The sequence below is a fragment of the Ctenopharyngodon idella genome, chromosome 22, assembly GCF_019924925.1.
Source record: "Ctenopharyngodon idella isolate HZGC_01 chromosome 22, HZGC01, whole genome shotgun sequence".
In the NCBI taxonomy this organism is placed as follows: Eukaryota; Metazoa; Chordata; class Actinopteri; order Cypriniformes; family Xenocyprididae; genus Ctenopharyngodon; species Ctenopharyngodon idella.
This window is the reverse complement of record NC_067241.1, coordinates 8,183,396-8,205,931: the sequence shown is the minus strand read 5'-3', so window position 1 is coordinate 8,205,931 and position 22,536 is coordinate 8,183,396. Positions and strand designations below refer to the sequence as shown.

Genomic DNA, 22,536 nt, shown 5'->3' with positions numbered 1-22,536 from the left:
GGCTATTGCTACAAATATACCCGTGCGACTTATGACTTATGGTTTTGTGGTTCAGAGTCACATATGTGTATTTTGTATTTGTATTCTTTTTTCTAATTTGATTAATGGATTAATGCTTTATCTCACATATTTTCATCTTGAATAATTTAACTATGGTGATCTTTATGCAATATTATGTATTTAGCAATGCACTGATTAAAATGCTCTGTATAATCTGATGGCAGAATTCGAACAGTGACACAGACTATGAATATGATTATTTTTATCAGATGGTAGTAATCAAAGCTAGGAAAACTTTAATATATTAAAGTCATTTGGATCGTACCATTTTGATAAAATATATTCCACTGACTCTCTTACTGATAGTGCGCATCTGTTTTAGGCAGTGAACCATTACCATACAAGGCAAATGAGTGAGGTAAACATGAATCTATCAGTGGCAGCACTGCACCTCTTCTGAACCTCTGGGTTACAATGTAAACCCATCCTACAAAACCTAAAATGAAAACAAACTTGATCCGTAGATCTGTCAAATATTTTTAAACAAACATTTTTGTGTGTGTGAGAGAGACAGCTGTGAGGGGAAAAAAACGCATGTTTCTGGAGAGCTGTGATGAATGATTGATCTAAATAAAGTGTTTTCTTCTCTGAAGAGCTTCATCCCTGGTATGAAATGATTTTTAAAGATATTTACTGATGATGTATATAAATATACATCATAAAGAATATCAACACACTAACATCAACTAAATGTTTTTGTAGTCTTATTTCTAACATGAGGATGACAGAATGATGTTAAAAAAGTTAATGTTTGGTCCACAAATCCCAGTCAAAGTCAAAGAAAATTAGTGTGAGAACAACAAAGATTAAGAGATGTACAGAGCTGAAAAAAGACTAAAGTGAGTAGAGTGGCACATTTCACCCACATGAGCACAGTACACACACACAGAGTGAAAAAATGTGATGACAAATGTACACACATGAAGCACGACACAGGGCAGTCAGCCGCAATGATATGTGGTAGTCGTAATTTTAACATTTCTAGCCTGAAACAAAAAAAACCCCCACAAAGATGGAGAAATAGCTGGGGAAAAAATCTATAATTATTGATAAAGAAGCGGTTAGTCCACTAATTCCAGAAAAAGAAAACATACTGTATACTTATATATTCTTAAAATCTCTATTAAAGTGCTATTAGAGTTTATTAAATAAGTATTTTGGGTTCAAAACAAGTTGAAAAATAGATCACTCAAATTATAATTATTGTTCTTTATATTCAGTTATAATTCTCTCATCATTTATTCACCGTCATGTCGTTCCAAACCTGTATGACTTTATTTCTTCCGTGGAACACAAAGCTGATCCAAGTCCAAGCTCAAACTGCTCTTTTCCATTCAATGAAAGTGAATGATGACCATAGAAGGACTTCCAAGGTTTTTTTTCAGGATTTTCTGTGTTTAATTAAAGGGTTAGTTCACCCAAAAATGAAAATTATGTCATTAATTAATTTCTCATCCTCATGTCGTTCCACACCTGTAAGACCTTCGTTCATCTTCGGAACACAAATTAAGTATTTTTGATAAAATCCAATGGCTCAAGTGAGGCCTGCATCGCCAGCAATAACGCTCCCTTTTTTAATGCCCAAAAAGCTACTAAAAACATATTTAAAACAGTTCATGTGACTACAGTGGTTCAACCTTAATATTATAAAGTGACTAGAATACTTTTTGTGCGCCAAATGATTTTATTCAACTACATCTAGTGATGCTTAACGAATCATTTGTTTCGAATCAGTGGTTCGGAGCACATATCAAACTGCCAAAGTCACGTGAACTATTGAAGTTTCAAAACACTTATGACGCAACAAAGCCTGATTCGAAACAAATGATTCGTAAAGCTTCGAAGCTTCATGAAGCAGAGTTTTGAAATCGCCCATCACTAGATACAGTGGAATAAAGTCGCTATTTTGTTATTTTTCGCGCACAAAAAGTATTCTCGTCGCTTTATAATATTAAGGTTGAACCACTGTAGTCACATGAACTGTTTTAAATATGTTTTAAGTAGCTTTCTGGGCATTGAAAAAGGGAGTGTTATTGCTGGCAATGCAGGCCTCACTGAGCCATTGGATTTCATCAAAAATATTTTAATTTGTGTTTCGAAGATGAACGAAGGTCTTACAGGTGTGGAACGACATGAGGGTGAGTAATTAATGACATAATTTTTGGGTGAACTAACCCTTTAATTACTTTTATATTGCTTTTAATGAAGCAGTTGGTCACCATCCACTCTCACTGTATGAAAGAGCAGTGTGAACATTCTTTAAAACATCTTATGTTCCACAGATGAAAGAAAGTCATACAGGTTTGGAACAATGGGATGGTGAGTAAATATATTTTTGGGACAGAATTTAAATTTTTGACTTAACTATCACTCTATTGACAGCATCTATTTTTATAAACAAGTTAATATTATTTTAAACAGCATGACACAGATGCTATCAATAGAGCTGAACTTGTTTTGAACCCTTGTTTTGATTCCTTTAAAGACTGATATCTAGACACATGGTAATGTAGTACGTTTGATAGAAAAATGAAAGATTGTTTGTTAGTTTAGAAGAGTTTAGAAGATGCCTACAGAGGAGAGAACAGGAGACAGGTAAAAATAGATTTGAGCCATGAACCATGTGAACCATGAGACAGAGAAAAAGATTGTGAGGATCTGTGGAAGGGAGATGTAGTCAGTAGCACAGAGACATTAGAGGATGCTTTCACACAGTCTCATGATGGAAAATAGAAGATGCATTATCTGGAAAAAAGTAATAGAGGGAAAGAGAATGGAAGAGAGAGAGAGACAGAGAGAACTGTCAGAGGGAGAAGAACCTTATAGGGCTTATACTCGAAGGTTTACCCCTGTGTAGGCTCAAAAGCCATAGCAGTGCAGCAATTGACTACCTCTGCTTACTGTAAAACCTCATCTTTTTAGCAAACCACGCTTGACAACAGAAGCCTCTCGGAAATTAAATGAGTGCCATGGACTCTCTGCATTCTCTCTGTGGATGTTTGGACTAAATTCAGGTTTAAATACAGGTTCAACACCAGAGCAGCAATCAATGTCCAGAGATGTTATATGTTTTAAATGAATTATTATTAGTATTAGATGCAGTTATACAATTATATAATTTACATCAATCATCTATAGACAATTGTAACCAAGTCACTTGTAGGTTAATTTGTCTGAAAAATACAAACAATATGTCTCTGTGGTGCAATTTAAACAATATTGTCTCAACCAATGGCATGGGATTGGGGGTGGGGCTATCTGTTTGTCTAACCAATGGTTTATGTTCATGAAATTTGATCACTCATTACTCTTGCAATACCATTTGCTCAAAAAAAAAAAAAAAAAAAAAACAATAACGACAATAACAACAACCACTTAAGCTTTAAAAAATAAACCAGATTCAAAGAAAAAAAATAATAAAAAGATGCTGTGTATTTTACACATTCTGTTGCAGATTATCGGTTTAGTTTTGGACAGAGAGAAGACAGAGAACGGCTTATCTAGAAACAGGGATTTGAAAACAAAACCAACACCTTCAGACAACAAAGAGGAACCCAACAGCAAGAGAAAAGGCCCGACACAGCAAGACAGCACACAGAAATCGAGAGAAGGAGAGGAGGGACTCGGGAAGGAGACACAAACGGCGGCCCATAGAGGATCAGTCAAAGCCAGACAGGCCATCTTGCAAAGAGCCACTCAATCACAGAGAGACGACTACAGAGAAGGTTTCAAATACAGAACAGAAGTACCACGGCACACACGGTGGGGTGTTGCATGTGCTGCTGTGTGTGAGGAGGAATGCCTGGTGCATGTGTGAGTGTGTTTGTAAGAGATCATGTTTTGTGAGTGTTTTTGAGTGTCTGACACAGGTAGGGAAAGCAGGGAACTCACTCCCGGGAGCGGCGCTTGCATTGGCAGTGGAGAGAACTACATGAGTGGGGGTAGAAATATTGGTTACGTCATGGAGCTGGCTGAGCACTGAGGATCGACGTCTCACTGCACCCTGAAACGAACCACTTCTCTTGAACGTACTCACTACCTCCATCTGCAGGAGAGAGAGAGAACCACATCATATACACACTTCAGAGTAAGAAAGAGAGAGAAAGAGGAGGAAGGAGGGAGCACAGCGAGAAGAAAATATGCTTGTGATTATACTTCACCCAGTAGGAGAAAATGCTAAGTTGGCATTGTGTACTACGGTGTACATCTTTCAACAAAAGGGATAGTTCATCCAAAAATGAAAGTTCTTACATTATTTACTTCCCCTTGTGTCATTCAAGCCCATATGAGGTTATTTTTTTGCTGTGGAACATAAAAATTTATTTTTTTTCAGTCTGTTCCTCATACAAAGCTGTTGAATGACTACTTGGAATTGAGTTGTATGGACTGCTGTTATGCTGCTTTTATGGTGTTTTTGTCCTTTTTTTAGGACAAAAACTACACTATGAACTGACATCACTATTCTTGACAAAAAGTCACACATGGAACAACATGAGGATGAGTAAATGATGACAGAATTTTCATTTTTAGGTGAACTATTCCTTTTAAAACCTGCAACCATGATCAAGATGAAATCAAAGTCAGGATGAAAACAAAATTGACCCAAATTACTTTTTTAGTGCATGGCCTTGGTCTTATTAAGATTATGCATATCATTACAAAGAAAAAGACTTTATGATCTTTCATCAAAATGTAGTAAATTGATCTGCCACTAAAACAACTTTTCGCTGACCACCAAGAACTGTCACATTAAAGGGTTAGTTCACATAAAAATGAAATTTCTGTCATTTATTACTCACCCTCATGTCGTTCCAAACCCGTAAGACCTTCGTTCATCTTCGGAACACAAATTAAGATATTTTTGATGAAATCCGAGGATTTCTGAACCACACATAGGCAGCAACATCATTGTACCTTTTGAGGTCCAGAAAGGTATTAAAGACATCGTTAAAATAGTCCATGTGACTACAGAGGTTCAACCTTAATGTTAATACTTTTTGTGCGCAAAAACAAAACAAAAATAACTAATTTATTCAACATTTTTTTCGTTTCCCTGACAGTCTCCTATTCTCTTGACACAGTGAATGCAGCGCAACGCTTCAGTGTTTACGTCCAAACGCCGACTCAGTATTGGCCGAAGCTGTACATGTGAGCACCATGACGCATGCTTGTGATGCTGATGCAGGAGCCACCCAATAATGAGTCCCCGTTCTGACGTAGAACACGGAAGTGCTGAACTGCGTTCACTGTGTCAACAGCATAGGAGAATAACAGAACAGAGAAGAAATGGTTAAAGTTATTTTTATTTTGTGCACAAAAAGTATTCTCGTCACTTCATAATATTAAAGTTGAACCTCTGTAGTCACATGGACTATTTTAACGATGTCTTTAGTACCTTTCTGGACCTCAAAAGGTACAATGACATTGCTGCCTATGTGTGGTTCAGAAGCCCTCAGATATCATCAAAAATATCTTAATTTGTGTACCAAAGATGAACGACGGTCTTACAGGTGTGGAACGACATGAGGGTGAGTAATTAATGACAGAAATTTCATTTTTGGGTGAACTAACCCTCCACAATTCAATAATTTCCCATAAAAAAACAAACAAATATTGAATATGACTTTAACTCAAAAATAAGTAAATGGGTTGCAAACGTTCGCTTTAAAGAAACACACACCCTTAATTTGTCAGTTAATTTATCAGGATTCTGTTCCCTAATGTATTTTTCCTCCACACATATCAAGACCGGATGTCATTGTGGTATTCTTTTGTTTCTAAATGGCTCCTTTAAATAATCAAATAGACAGCACAAGATAAGTTCTCCAAATATCATTTTGCAATAAAAGCTCACAACAAATGCATACCTCTGCAACCACGCCACCCGAAATGTTTCACTTGTCTAAAACTCATTGAATCAATTTTACATGCACGGTGAACCAGGCCAAACCAAAATGGGAAATGCCGTAAGAATATGCAATCATCTTGCATAAGACCTCATTGATAATTAATCTGCAAATACCCTGTGTCAAAAACACAACACTGAGAAATGGAGGTGCTCTGCTCAGTGGAGCCACGCTGGATGAAAGCCGTGATTAGATTAGGCTGACTGATGATATGAGGCCAGCTGCTATAATGTGTGTCGTGTTTTGCCTACTCAGTGTCGAGCAGTGAGGGAATCGATGGAAACCTTGTAAGGAGCTTTACAAGCACTTCAGCAATCTATACCGGGCACTCCAAATTTTAAAGAAATATCTTTATAATGCTCTACCATCCCATCAAGTCAGCTCACTGATGGTGCATATTAGCAAGAACATGGCCAAAAACAGTGAGTGCTAGATTGTGCTGAGCATAAATGTTTGCGCATCCATGTGCATGTGCTTCGATAGCGTTCTATTATAAAAGCTATTTCTGAAGTTACAGTGCCATAAACCAACAGGCATCACAGCCCACTTCCTCTATGTCTGATAATGTCATGCATTTGCCTACTAGCGTAGTTCTGCTCAGGAAAAAAAAAGTCCAAAAAAAGTCCACCACAAAACAGATCCTTCAACAAAAGTCATGAATAGAGTCGGACTGAGAACTACGATTAGCATTAGTACAAATTTCACTCAAGGAAATTCATTCAGCATTGGCCTCAAATCAAACTACTTCAATAATTTGCAAAACAAAACAAACAACAAAAAAACCTGTGAGCTGAGGTTCCGTGAAGATTGAAATTGTAGAGAAAGAGATAGTGAAAAGGAATGGACAGAGAAACAAGAGAGTATAATAAACATTTGGTTAATTATAGATAACAGATCAAATCAAAAGAGATTTTCAGCAGAGCCCTTGAAATGAACAAAATATAGAGGCAAGATGCACAAATATACTAGACACGTAACTATGTTCAAGTAACAATAAGTATTTCTAATCTATTCTTCTCACTAAAGTCACCCTATATTGTAACTAAGGTGGACACATTTATTATAATAATATTACAAGCCTTGATGTGTAAGACAAGGATGCACTATAAATCTGAGTTTTTTTATTGTATCGCTAGATACACTACCGTTCAAAATCAGTAAGAAGAAATTACTATAATTCAGCAAAGACGCATTCAATTGATCAAAAGTGACAATACATACATTTATAATGTTACAAAAGATTTCTTTTTCAAATAAATGCTCTTCTTTTGCGCTGTTCTTTCTATTCATCAAAGAATCCTGAAAAAAATGTATGGCCATTTCCATAAAAACATAGAGCAGCACAACAGTTTTCAATAATATGAAATGTTTCTTGAGCACCAAATCAGTTGAAAATTCAGCTTTGCCTTCACAGAAATAAATTACATTTTAAAGTATATTAAAATAGAAAAGTTATTTTAAATTTTAATAATATTTGACAATATGACTGTTTTTACTGTATTTGTGATCAAATAAATGCAGCCTTGCTGAGCATAAAAGACCTTTAAAAACATTTACCATTTAAAACTGCAGATTTTATACTGTACATTATAATGTTGTGATGCCTAAATACATGTTTAGCATTTAAAACAACTGATTTTAGGTTTAATAACCATAACATGAAACTAATTATCAGCTTATTGTATTAGCAAGATCTTTAAAATTGGTGCATCCCTAGTGTCAAACATTGTTCAGATCCTCATCAAATCTATCAAGCTCTATAAAGTCTGCGGAGCAACATTCTCAAGTCCCATGCAGCGCACCAGGATGCGACTGATTCTATGCTGTGACTCTGAGGCAGATGAGTTACTAAGTAATAAATTAGGACTTTAAAGGACTCAAGTTACACAATAGAGTAACAAAACACAGCTCTGAGCACGGGAGGGGGGAATGTTATAGATTCTTGTTGGGGGAAATCTATACTCATTTAGTGAAGGGTCCCAACAGTGGGCAGCAGAGACAGAGATAGAGTAGCGAGGGAGAGGAGGAAAGAGAAAAGGAGAAGGCAAGGATGAGCTAATGTTGGTGACTCAGAGAGTGTCTAGAGGGAGAAGGGGACGAAACGAAAGGAAAAGCAAAAGAGCATTCTTTGAGGAGACTAGTTCTACTGTCTGTGGAAACCATCTTAAGCGACTAGTGCTCTAACTAGTTCTACCACAGGGTTTGATTGACCAGAGGTAAGGGGTCTCATGCACAGCACCTGAGTCTGGATACGGTTAAGGCCTCTAAACCAGAGGATCTGCCCCCTGCGTAGCTCTCTCTCAGCATGGTCGATCTCCTCCTCATCCTCGGCCAGCTCATCCTCCGTCATCTCGTCTGTGCCCGGCCCATGGCCCGCTTCCTTCAGACACTTCAGGTGACTAGTGGGCACTGTGGCGATCACCTGAGATGAAGAGAAGAATTAGTTTAGGAGGAGTGGAATGACTGATATGACTGTGGCCATTGGTCGATATACAGAAAATAAAATATGCCCAGAATACGAATCTGTGGCCCATAATATCTGCTAGCTAATAGGGATATTTTATGAGTACCATTCTATTAAAAATCGCTTTAATGGTTTTGTCTATTTTGGCTACACCAATTCATGAGACATTCGGGTGCATAAAATCAAGCATACATCCTTGGACACATATTTGCAGTAAGATGAGAACCAGAGAGCACATCCACCAATAAAATTCTGTATTGAGTCTGGTGTGGAAGAACTTGAACCCAATTGAACACCCATGGGATGAATTTGGGATGAGCCAGACCTCATTATCCAACATCAGTGCCTGACCTCACTGATGCTCTTGTGTCTTGATGGGAGCAAATTCACACAGCTATGTTCCAACATCTAGTAGAAAAAAGCCTTCCCTGAAGTGTAGAAGCTGTTATAGCAATAAAAGGAGGACTAACTCCAAATTAACGTCCATTGGTTTGAAATTAAACTCATATGGCATGTGAGTGTAGAGTTTGCGTGTCCACATACTTTAGCCATGTGGTATACTGTGTAATACAATTTAATAAAAGCAAATAAGATGTTCACAAAATAATGAATATTTATTCAAAACAAAGTTTTCTTAAAGTTCACTAAAAACATTTTGGAACATATGTGACACAGTAGGATAACCACTTGCGTTTATGAGACAATCTCGCACAGTAATCAGCTGATGCAACTAGCCAAATATTATCCAATTAATCAGGTTCTTTAGGGGAAAAAGATGTCATATCTGTGGGAATATTGAAGAATGTTAAACTTGATGAAATATTCGACACCTTCAGTCACACAATATTTGATAGTCATTCTCCTTATTTGTTCTTTGTCTCTTACTCTCCTACCTGACCCCACAGCAGCTCTCCAACTCCCACGAAGAGGCACCACAGCCATTGCTCCATATTGAGAGGGGCACAACTGAAGGGCTTGCCCCCAAACTGCACAATCACAATCTGCACACAGATCAGCAGCAAACAAGCAAACACCATCATGGATGGATCTGATTGTGATAAACAACAATGCTATCTGATACATACAACACTATGCTAAGGTTAAGGTTAGGGTTTGGGTTTAGTATTTCTTTCAGCATTATATAGGAAACAAGAACTGTGACTGACAGAATCGGCTGTGGGGCGGGATTTGGCTTATGGTTTTAAAAAAAAACACATTTAAGTGAGTAATACACTGTTATTTATAGGTGCAAGCATCAAATTAGTCAAAATACACTACAAACAATTACAGTTGAAAGCATAATCCTCAGTTAATTTTGTAAGATTTATTCTTAAAACAAGAAAAAAAACTATTTTCCAAAGGGGTAAGAAAAATACATTACATAATAGTTTATAAATATAAACTAAATAATAGTAGAATTAAAGTGCGCATATTATGCTATTTTTAAGGTTCCTAATTTTGTTTTGAAGGTCTCCTACAATAGGTTTACATGCATCCAAGGTCAAAAACACTTTCATTTTCTCGTAAAATACATTGTATCATCACCTCTTTTCTCACAGTGTCTGAAACGGCTCGATCAAGGATCCAGTCTCTTTAAACCCTTCCTTTCTGAGAGCCTACTCTGCTCTGATTGGTCAAATGGCCCAGTCAGTTGTAATGGTCTAGCTCTTACAGTGCGTGTAAAAAAAAATGGACCTTGAAGAGGCGGTTGATTATGATTTTACTTTTTTAACTTTAGTTAGTGTGTAATGTTGCTGTTAGAGCATAAACAACTTCTGCAAAGTTACGACGCTCAAAGTTCAATGCAAAGGGAGATGTTTTCTTTTACAGAATTCTCTGTTTAAGGACTACAACAAATGGCTGGTAGGGACTACAACGAGCTTCTTCCAGGCTTAGTGACATCACTAGCCCTAAAATTTACACAAACCCTTCCCCCGAGAACACGCAACAAAGGGCGTGATGCCATGTTGGGCTGCTTTAGAGAAGAGGTAGATGTTGTAGTAGAGTGTTGTTACCATGCCGTCATTTTACGCCGACTGCTTCACAAACGAGGGTCAATTCAACACTGGATTTACACGAAAGTTTAACATGACTGCACATGCTAGTCGATGAATTGAATCGACTCAAATCAACCATTCAGAAACATCCAGATCCATTCTAAAAGTTGTAACTTCTTCCTGAGTCTCTCCATCAGTGTCTGACTCCAGTTTGAACAATGTAAGGCTGAACACCATTACTGACAATCATCATTTTGGCTGCGTGAGATTCTCCAGCTTTGTTGTTGTTGAGTATCAAAAGCTTGAGCTGTTAAAGCTCTGCCCTCTTCTGGAAAGCAGCCGAGAGCAGCAGCTCATTTGCATTTAAAGGGACATAGACAAAAACGGCGTGTTTTTGCTCGCACCCAAATAGGGGCAAATTTGACAAGCTATAATAAATGATCTGTGGGGTATTTTGAGCTGAAACTTCACAGACACATTCTGGGGACACCAGAGACTTATATTACATCTTGTAAAAGGGGCATTATAGGTCCCCTTTAACATATCTGAATTTCAGCTCCGGAGGCTTCCTCAGCACTTGTACACAGTACTACGAACTGTAACGAATGATGTTGTCGGTTTTACCGTATCAATTCAAGACAGAGTCCTCATCCTTTGGAAGTGCATGCAAAGTGGATTTGCTTTTGTGGAGCAGAAAACAGCGTCTTCTCAACATGTCAACAACACGAACCACTTCCAGGCCTCAGCAACAACTACAGTGTCTGAGGGGGGGTCGAATTAGACGTTTGACAATAACTCCATTCATCATGCACTTTGATTTTTTAAACTTTGCAGATCTTTTACATTCGCAAACAGCTACATTACACACTACATGAAAGGTAATATCTGAAAAGCATAGCAGGCGATTTTAATTAAATTAAATTAAATTTAATTAATTCAAGATATATTCTCTGAAAACTAGTCCTAATTTCTTATGCAATTTTGCACTTCAAATAAATTCATCGTTTAAAAGATGTTTAGTTTTTTTTTTTTTTAAGGCAAACAAAACAAAAATACTGATTAAGAAAAGCAGTGTATTTATTAAACTAACACACAAGGGGTAAGAGATATGCAGAACTTTGCTAATGACGGTCTTCTCATGGAGCACAGCATAAACTACAGTAGCTCTGACCTGCACTCCAAATGTTCCCAGAACAATGCTGCAGAAGATAGGGTTCCCGAAGATGCCATCGAACACGTTCCTTTCACCGTGAATCTTGCGAGCATTGATCTCGTTGAAGAGCTGCATCAGGACAAAGGTATTGAAGATGATGGTGTAGTGTTCAGATGGGGGGGAGTGTAAAGGTGCATTACGGCCGCTGTCGATGTTGAAGATTTTCTCTCCTTGGTAGGATAAAAGAGATGAAGTCATACAAAATTAAACTGTTCTTAAAAAAGGTGCACTCAGTATGCACTCATTGTTTTCCCCTAGATCACTCACTTATGCTTTTATTGCTCTCATTTGTAATTTGTTTTGAAAAAACGCATCTGCTAAATGAATAAAAAGCTATTAATGACCATAAAGTCTGAGCTGTAAGCTGCTACTTGATCAGTAAAGTTTCATACTAATTATACATCATATAAATAATGCAAAACAACACATATTGATCCTTGAACTCTCTGTCCTACCGACAAACAGCAGGGTGAAGATGATGACGAGCTGATAGACTCCATGACCTAGGATGTTCTTCATCATTGTGAGCGAGATGAGGGGGTTGTTGCGGCCGTAAGGCTTCCTAAGCAGCAGAGCTTCGGTCGGCGGCTCAGTAGCAAGAGCCAAAGAGGCAAATGTGTCCATGATCAGATTGACCCACAACATTTGTACAGCTTTTAGTGGAGAGTCCTACACACAAACACACACAGATTACAGATGAAGGTACAGAACTACCCTTTAGCCAGTGAAGTGTATGCAGTACCACCAGTCTCCAGCAGGGGGCTCAGTGCCTGGTTTAATTGCAGCTTCCTTTTGCTATGAGCTTGAGAGGTGCAATGCAGTCAGTTCCCCTAACCTGCATGACACAGAGCTATCAGCGATCTAGAGTGGCCGTTTCACATTTACTGCAACACTATGGGCTAAGACAAATGACACTGATCCGAGGAGTAGATTTAGAGGGAACGCAATGTTTAAATTGAGTGAATTGCCCTTGCCCTGCCTGATCATTTGTTTTAAACCAACACTGAACAATATTGCAGTACTTATTATAAATGATTTATCCGTGCACATCATTATTTTTTTCCCTCATAATCTTTAATCAAAATAACTCCCCCTCCCTCTTGCAGTAACATCTCTTCTCTGTTGATGTGTTTACTGGCACAAGAGCGGGAAAACCTGTCACTCACATGAGACTGACAAATAGCAAACCACAACAATCCAACGATGGGCAAAATCTCGCCCTACATTTGTTCTTCTTTGAGAAGTCATTTTACTCAGATACACGTCACAGACTTTATTCAACAATATCTTCTCTTCTGTGTCGTTTTCATAAGTTGTTTTATGTCCAGCACTTCCAGGTTCTACGTCAGAACGCCGACCCATTATTGGCCGGCTCACACACATGCATCACACACATGCATCGTGGTGCTCACTTGATCAGCTTTGGCCAATACTGAGCCGACATTCTGATGTAAACATGACAGCCTTCACTGTGCTTACTGCATCAACTGCGTAAGGATAATGACAGGGACAGAGAAGAGATTGTTGAATAAAGTCGTTATTTTTGTTTTGTTTTTGCGCACAAAAAGTATTCTCATCGCTTCATAAAATTAAGGTTGAACCACTGCAGTCACGTCGACTGTTTTAACGATGTCTTTAGTACCTTTCTGGACCTTGAAAGTGGTGATTATATTGCTGTCTATGGAAGAGTCATATACCTCTCGGATTTCATCAAAAATATCTTAATTTGTGTTTCCTTAATTTGTGTTGAACGAATGTCTTACGGGTGTGGAACGACATGAGGGTGAGTAATTAACCCTTTCAAGCGTAAGTTTGACCTTTTGAGTGGTACGGTCCCACATATGGGATTTTTATTTCTGTGCCCCTGAGTGTACGGTCCCACATATGGGATCATAGTTGCCAAGGTAGCAGTTTTCCCGCACAATTGGGCTATTTTGAAAATGCAGTTGTGGGAAATTGGGCTACTTTTATAATGTACCGCGGCCACAAAAAAGTTTATCTGTAGACAAAGGAAATAAAATTTGATCATTTTACAAGTGTGTAGTATCCTTGAAATGGATACCTGGCAATCCAAGGATGGAGGAGAGACGGTATGGGGGGCATTTGATGTCACAAACTATTACGTGAGTTTCACCAACAGCAGAGATTTCAAGGCCTTCACACAGCAGAAATGAATGCGACAACAGCCAGTCAAGTATGTCGCTTATAAGTCTGCATGTTTTGCGTATCTGTGTGAATGAACAGTGTAGTTTTGTCTACTACACAAACTCAAACATATGTGAGACGCTTACAGTGTTTTCAACATCTGTCTTCTCAATATCTGAGGACATGAACACATGAACTTTATCTCCAGAACTGTGCTGAGGGCACTTCAGACTCAGATGACAAACCGTCAAATAAAAATTTGCTTTAACTTGGAAGAAATTTTAACAGAAATATATTACTAAAATATATAGTAAAATGTGCTGCTTAAATTAATAATAATATTACCATTGTTTGTAAGGAATATCATACAACCAAGATATTTTTCATCCATGTTTTAATATCAAACAGATCTGTCATGCAGCATCTTATTTGACAAAAAATAAAAATGCAGTGTTTTGTTGTAAATGAATTGTTATATTTTCATTTAAGATTGATTAATTGATAATTAATTGTTACAGTTTTATTAATTAACTTTATTAAACACTATTGTTAATGGCAAATTTGTATTAAATCATAAAACACATGGAAAATAAAATAGATTTAATAGGGCCCTAAATTAAAAAGTGGCTTAATGCAGTTTAATTGCGTTACGTTTACATTCATTCTCAAGGTTTAACGAACATATGGAGAGCATATCCTTCACCATTAATGGTAAATTAATATAGTGATAAATATCTATTTCATATGATATGGAAAAATAATATTGTCATAATATTTCTGGTCATATTGTCCAGCCCTAATTTTAAAATTTATCACGAAAAATGCTAAAAATTAAAATCAAAGAAAGAGTACAAGAAAAATTAAAATGTAGTAGATGAAGAGGAATAAAATACAGATAAAATAATGTGCATATGTTACGTATAAACAAGTCGAATAACGCAGCTGTCAGCTATGATTAGATGGGGCAGGGGGAAACTGGGCTAGTTTTCATTCCTTTTGGGCGGGTTTGAGTAAGCTTTGGGCTGGAAATTTTTCTGGGACCTGGCAACCCTGTATGGGATTTAGAACGTTCAGTGACGTCACGCAACTGCCAAATTCAAACTGTGCTTTCGCGCTTTGGCTGCAAGACGGACGCGCTCAGCGCTTGTTATATATCACAACTATGCAGTGTTTTCAGCTACATAATGTTTTTGAAGGTTTCAGATACACATAAGCACCAGTAAAACAATACATTTAGAGTTTATAAAATACACAATGATGTCAGACATCAGTGAAAGCAGCAAAAACAATCCATTCAAATATAATTTGCCGACGTTTATTCATATCAGACACACATAATGGGACTAAGTAACTATAAAATTTACTCTATTACTCTTCCAGTTCACCAGCCACTTACTTGCATGTATTTCAGGAGAAACTGATGAATTCACCTGCTGTAAATCCGACTGACAGGACTCTGCGAACTGCGGGGCAAACTAAGATGGCGGCGCCCATCTCGCGTTATAGATCAAGATAAAGTTCATTTATAAAGGTTTTTAAACGACTAAACACACTCACTTGCACATATTTGAGAATCGGAATATCAGATAGCTGATGACATGGTAAGCAAATCTGTGAATATTTTAAATAAAAAAGAAAAACAAAATAATAGCGATCCATCTGTCATACAGTGTTATTGTGGCTGCGTTCAGCGTACGTGACGCGCATGACGCGTCGCCATGGAAACAATAAGGGCAAACGTTCTAAAATAACGGTCGCCTTAAAAACTCACTCTGGGGGGTCAGCTAGAATATTTTAAAGACAGAGTTTTCATTTTTGGGTAAACTAACCCTTTAAGCTCAATCGACGGCACTTGTGTCATAACGTTGCTTAGGCTACCACAAAAATTAATTTCCACTTGTTATATTAATACTGAAGTAAAAACTAATTAAAGCTATATAGTAATAAAAAAACTAATAAAATGAATGAAAATATGAAAAATAAAAGCTAATTCAAAATATGCACAAATACTATATTAGCATATTAATAATACTAAAATAACACTGGTGAGTGTGTGTGTGTGTGTTACCTGTGTAATGCAGGCCCCAGTGAAAGCTACGATGACGGCCACTACATTGACAGTAAGCTGAAACTGCAGGAACTTGGAGATGCTGTCGTACACATTTCTCCCCCACATGACAGCTTTCACAATGCTGGAGAAGTTATCATCGGTCAGGATGATGTCAGAGGCTTCTTTAGCTACATCAGTACCTGCTATACCCTAGAGACAGCAAGAAAGACAAAGAGCAAGAGATTTAGGCAATACATGCATCCAAGTCAGATTCATTGGAGAAAATGGGTTTTTATTGACCAGAGATCTTCTTATGTTATCATACACCCTTGTTGGATGAACATGATATAAGTGGAGCTTCTAATAAACCAATTTTCATGTCTCATCATTACTCATCTCTTAACAACCTCTTGGATGGAAGGACGAATACATGAATAGATTAGAGGGAAGTGTTCGTCAGATGTGCTTACCATCGCAAAGCCCACATCTGCCTTCTTGAGAGCCGGTCCGTCATTGGTCCCGTCACCAGTTACGGCCACCACCTGTCTCTGCTCCAACACAGTGCTGTCAATGATGCCTACACAATGGCATCATCACCCAGCAAACAATTACCAGCTAGCACACAACCTTGACCAATCACTGAATACAACTACTGTCACCACAGAACACAAATTCATCCGTCTGATACATTTTAATTGACTGTACGTGTGGCCTACTGAGTGTCAAATTTACATTGTAAATAAATACACTACAGCACCAGTCAACAGTTTGGACATATTTGACTGAATTTACACTACCGGACAAAAGTTTTGGCGTTTTGAAATTAATACTTTTATTCAGCAAGAATGCATTAAATTGATCAAAAGTGGTAAAGACTTATATTTCAAATAAATGTTGTTCTTTTAAAGTTTCTATTGTATAATTCTATAATAGTAAGAGCTTCCTGAGCAGCAAATCAGCATATTAGAATGAATTCTAAAGGATCATGTGACACTGGAGACTGAAGTAATGATGCCTTCACAGGAATAAATTACATTTTAAAATATATTACAATAAAAAAAGTTATTTTAAATTGTAATATTATTTCACAATATTACTGTGTTTACTGCATTTTTGATCAAATTCAGCCTTGGTGAGCATAAAAGACTTTTTTCAAAAACATTCTTACAAAATCTACAGTTGATCTACAGTGTGAAGAGCTATTTCAACGGGTTGCAACCTTGAAAAAAAAAAAATCTAAATTTACAATGTGATTAAAATGAATTAAAAAATATTGAATAAAAACAGAATAAAAAATAATTTAAAATAAAAAGTATAAAATAATATTATATATATATATTATATATAAATATAGTTCCAAGGTGGCAAAATATTATAAGGTTTGAGATATTGAGCTTCAAAGTTATTGCATTCCATACTCCTTTGTAAAAAGAAACCTTTTTGTTTTCTGAAAAAAGTCCCAAAATGTACACAACTTAAAAAAAACATCACAATGTAAATAAATTGTCACAGAATAAGAATATGTGAATACCTCAATTTTGACAAAAATGTAAGATAGAACCTTATGATTCCAAGGTTATGATTTTGGACACTACATAATTTCCATACTGTACATTACAGCCCGAATGATATGGGATTTTGGGGGCTGATGCCGATACCGATATTAGAGAGTAAAAAAGTCACAGTTTAGGGTCGCAGTTTTGGTACGGTTCGGTATGTGCTATGTTCAGGGAAAATAGGACAACTGTCAAATAAAAATAAAGAAAATAAGAACAAATAATCAAACTACAAGCAACAGCAGGTATTTCAGGTATCTAACAGTAGTTTTCAGGTACAGAAAATGAATAAAATAATCAAATATAAAATAACACTGCATATTATCTTCACAGTATAAATTAAGTAAAGATTAAACATTATTGAAGCTACAAAAGCTATTCAGTCAAGAGCAGTGAGTGATTTCTTTGTCATTTGTTGTTTGATTAACATTAAAAATACAGACAGCAGGAATATTAGGCTTCTTTCTCTTTAAGAAATAATGAACGATGTTCTTGTCTTTTTTAAACTTTTATACGTTCACTTAAGACATAACTGACTATGTTTGCTAGGACACTCTCCAAAATGGGGATGTTGACATAATTTTTGTGTGAATTTGTTCATTCAAGAGCAAGACTTGAATGAGAACTTCGGATGAGCGCACACACAAATCTTCTCACAGCACGCGAGTTCTCTTTCGCGTCTTGCTCATGAATGTTTAAATTAGCAAGGCTTAAATGAGTTTAGTTTAAACACAGATAGCAAGGTGTGCTGTTCATGTCTCACCTGCACTCGCGCGCTATCAACACTTGGGTGATGACGGTGTAAATGACTGCTCATATTCGAGCATACGGCACTCGCAGTGAACCAAGTTTACAAAGAGTGATTGTTTTGTCCACGCTTTTTGATCATCGCTGTTGTAACGTATTGGGAAGCCAGAATGCGTATTCATCGACTGAAACATACATTAGCTGAACTCTGTCTGTCTGTTTTAGACGTTGTTATTTTCAAACCATATTATAGATGTGTTGACAGATTTGAGATGAACCGCGGTGAGGGTGTGTGCTTCATATTGGTGGCATATCTGTGGCATATACGCCGATGCAGATATATCTGCGACAGGTTCATATCGGCCGATAAAATCGGCAGACCGATACATCGGTCAGGCTCTACTGTACATGTACAGTAAGATTCAAGTGAGTCAGGATGGTAGTAGATGGAAAGAGCGTCTCACCTTTTACAAGAGTGTGTTTGTCTGTGGGGGAGGAACGCGCCAGGACTCTGAGCTTGGGCCAGATCTTATCAATCCTCTCCTGCTCAATCTATAACACCCACACACACACACATGCACGTACACAGAGCATGGACATCCATGATTCAGTTTAGTTTATATTGGTTTCGTGCTGATATGTCTGAGATTCAATTTTCACAAACCTCTCCTTTCTCATTCCTGATTCTGCGGTTGAATTCTTTACCCTCCAGGCACAGAAAGTCATCCCCAGGCTGAATGATGCCACACTTGGCAGCAATGGCTCGTGCTGTGTTGATATTGTCGCCGGTGACCATGCGCACAGTGATGCCTGCTCTCTGACACTTCAGAATGGCATCAGGGACCTGCGGAGGAGCAGACAAAGTCTTAAAAAGAGAAAACGCACTTCGAGGATACAGAATACATGATCTTTACCGTACATACCTCAGGCCGAACGGGATCCTCAATTCCGACGACAGCGACGCAGGTCAGATCGGTGACAATTTCAGCTTCATTCTCCCAGTCAGGCTCGGGGTCGCAGGGAAGATCACGATAAGCGATGCAGATGGTTCGCAGGCCTTCACATGCCATGGGCTCGATCACTTTCTTCACCATCTCATCTCGGTCCCGTGGCTTGAAGTTTCGTACTTCACCGTTGGAACCAAGTATGGAGGAACACCTGAGGTAGAAGAGAAAGCAGCGAGATCAAAAAGAGGTCTACAATGACAAACAATAAAAAAAAAAAAGGTAAAATTTTAACGCCTAGATCTTGTCATGCTTTACTCACTTTTTCAGAACAATCTCAGAGGCTCCTTTGCTGTAGAGTCGGAAGTTTCCATCCGGCATTTGCACCACAGTGCTCATGGACTTGCGTACAGAGTTGAAAGTGTAGACTTTGTAGATCTTCTCCTCTGGGATCTGCTCTCTCACAGGGGCATAGTCTCTCTTTAAGTCCAGCAGGAAGCCCAGCAGACCACACTCTGTCTTATTACCAACCTGCTTGGGCAGACCCCCTTCCACATCCGGAGGCTGAAAGAGAATTGAAATGAAGCAAGGGACAGGGAGAAGAGAAAATGAAAATACTTGAAATGGAAAAGTTTCTATTTATATTTGAGAACCGGGTGCAACAGTGAATTCTTTATAGGGTAATGGTGCTTCCCTGCTGAAAAAAGATCTTACACCAGCCTAAGCTGGCAGGCTGGTCTCCCAGCCTGTACTGTAAAAATGTTTTAAATCTTAATGGTAAAATACAGTAAAAATGCTATGGTAAAAACCTGTTAATTGGTTAATGGCAAGTTGCCTTACTATATACAGTATGGTGAAAAACTGTAGTAGATCTAATAAGATCTAATCATTTTAAATAATTTTACAGTAAAATACTTAAATGTACAGATTTTGGAAGTAAAAATGAACAGATGATTTACAGTGAAAAAACGATATTCCCAGAATTTCCTGCATGAGACTTTGCATTTGATTGTATTTTGTTTAATCAATTATGTTTCTTGTTAGTTTTGTTATCAATTATGTACACTTGGTTTTGTGTTATATCTTATGTTGTTTATTGCATTTTTTTAGTGTTGTGTTACCATGAGTTTTGCATTTGTGTTTATTAAATATTAGTAATTACTTCAGCTTATGGAAAAGCTACTTGTGATGAACTTATGGTGAAGTTCTGGCAAACAAATTTTTTAATTATCTTAAATTTCACAGATTTTTTGTTTTATACAGTGTGGTTAGGATGCTGGGATGGCTGTTTTTAAAGGAGTTTTGAGCACTTTTCATTATATGAAGACCATTTCGTCCAGACTAAACCAGCTGAGGCTGGTTTAAGCATTTTTTTTCAGCAGGTTTTTTATTTGCACAATATCCAGTCTCTCACTATGATCTTGGAGGTATAGGCGCAGTTGATAGATATGGCATTGACAAGCACTTCTAGGGTGTTGGGGTTGATCTGGCTGGGGTCCGGGACTTCACGGAAGTGCTGGTCATTTAGATAGGCCTGCACTACAGTCATACGGTTGGTGGTGAGGGTGCCGGTTTTGTCGGAGCAGATGGCAGTGGCATTGCCCATTGTCTCACAGGCATCCAAGTGACGTACTAGGTTATTGTCCTTCATCATTTTCTGAATTAACAACAGCAGAAGATTTGGATGGTGAAAAAAAAACAGTGTTGACAAAAGCAAAACATGCTGAAAATATTGCATTAAAAAAAAACATCCAGAAAAAAATGCTCAAATATGCTTATGTAATCTGTTAGCTGATTACACACACGCTCACACTGTGCACCTGGTCTCTCTCACCTTAACTGAATAGGCCAGGGAGATGGTAACAGCAAGGGGAAGACCCTCAGGCACAGCTACCACCAGCACAGTCACACCGATAATAAAGAATTTGACAAAATACTGCACATATATGGGCGTGCACTCTGGCAACCAGGTCCGCCCCTCCACCACAAACGTCTCAATCACAAAGTACAGCACCAGGATGATAACTGTGATGGCTGACATCACAAGACCTACACAAAAAAACAAAACAAAAAAACAGCAGACTAAATAATCCTCAGGATACAATATTAACGATAACAATATTATGTATAAACGCAGCTTGCAGAATGTCTTCAGTGATGAGGTAATGTGTTATGCAATCAATCTGTTGACTATAAATAACAATTTCTTATACAGCATAATATCTGATTAACGTATTTATATTTTTTTATTTTAATAAATTAAAAACAAAGGGGTAAACTTTAAAATTTTTAAAAAATTAAAAGGGCTATTTAAAAAAAAATTGTGTGCACTCAACTGATGGAGAAAAAAGTAACAAACACAATTAGTCAGCACTTCGACTAAATTAATGGTAACAATATTACAAAAAAGTAACAAAGCGTTAATTTAATAGGGGTGTAATGGTACACAGAACTGACGGTTCGGTACATTCCTCGGTTTTGAAGTCAGCAAGAGGAGAAAAAAAACTTAACAAAATTGCTTTTTTTTTTTTTATTAAACAGTAGTTTACTGAACAAATTTTGTCTCTGTCTTTAAATGAATTCAAATATAATTAAAAGTTTCTTAAGGATAAAAAAATAATTATCTCTGCTAATGCTGTAAACTATATAGGGATCCTTACTTGGACATTACTATAATTTAAAGATTCAAAGCACATTAGCCTATTCAGTTGCTATTTATTTTTAGATATAATAATCAACACTCAAATAACAAATTGTATGCAAACTTGTAAACTGCACATAAGGAAGTTTTGCACTAACTTGCATTAAATCTAATTAAAAAATTAAGTTTTTACTCCAATTCGTTGTTGAAATATAATCATTTACACAGTGGCATGTCTTTTCATGACAGATTTATTTAAATATACATTAAACAATCAAGACATTACAAGTTAAGTAAAATATAATGAATATATAGGCTAATATAGTGCATATATTTAGCGAAAGTGTTAATTTCACTTAAGCTGTGGACTGGCCTGAGGTAAATGCTACGTGACAGTTTACAAGCTGTTCTTGACGTCTTTTCGCCGTTGAAACACTGATTGAGCGAGATATTATACATTTCAGTAAGTCGTACTATATCTTTCAACATACCTTCAGATGTTCATTCACATTTATTCTCTAACTTAAAGGGAAAGAGATGATCGTGTTCATTCGCACTCCGAGCTGCCGCTTAAAATGAGGCGCCTGTATGCTAATATCTGTCACGCCACTTTAAAGAGCATCAAAACGGCATTTTTTGTTTGAATGTCGTGATAAAATGGAAAGAATTTGAAAGATGACACTTTGTTTCTTATCAAAAATAACAAAATGCGGAGCTTATTATTGGTGGTTAGGCTACAGCACTATATTCGTCGTGTAGATCCAACAGGCCAGGGCAGGGCGGGGCAGTAGGGAGTGGGGCGGGGCGCGTTTG

General features: G+C 37.3%; 1 protein-coding gene across 5 annotated transcripts in view; it reads right to left on the bottom strand.

Moving 5' to 3' along the window:
* atp2b3b (ATPase plasma membrane Ca2+ transporting 3b) overlaps positions 1-22,536 on the bottom strand; it is a 70,627-nt gene that overhangs the window by 10,285 nt on the left and 37,806 nt on the right. For 2 of the 5 annotated variants that reach the window (XM_051879772.1, XM_051879773.1), the window contains 13 exons: positions 20,917-21,131; positions 20,497-20,739; positions 19,405-19,646; positions 19,062-19,296; positions 18,803-18,982; positions 18,603-18,690; positions 16,306-16,412; positions 15,854-16,045; positions 12,096-12,309; positions 11,599-11,810; positions 9,324-9,431; positions 8,206-8,388; positions 3,952-4,105 (listed from right to left, as the gene is read on the bottom strand). In XM_051879772.1, coding sequence (XP_051735732.1) covers positions 3,952-4,105; positions 8,206-8,388; positions 9,324-9,431; positions 11,599-11,810; positions 12,096-12,309; positions 15,854-16,045; positions 16,306-16,412; positions 18,603-18,690; positions 18,803-18,982; positions 19,062-19,296; positions 19,405-19,646; positions 20,497-20,739; positions 20,917-21,131 — 2,373 coding nt within the window. The remainder of the gene's footprint in view (positions 1-3,951; positions 4,106-8,205; positions 8,389-9,323; positions 9,432-11,598; positions 11,811-12,095; positions 12,310-15,853; positions 16,046-16,305; positions 16,413-18,602; positions 18,691-18,802; positions 18,983-19,061; positions 19,297-19,404; positions 19,647-20,496; positions 20,740-20,916; positions 21,132-22,536) is intronic. The other 3 variants (XM_051879770.1, XM_051879771.1, XM_051879774.1) reach the window with 2 other exon arrangements.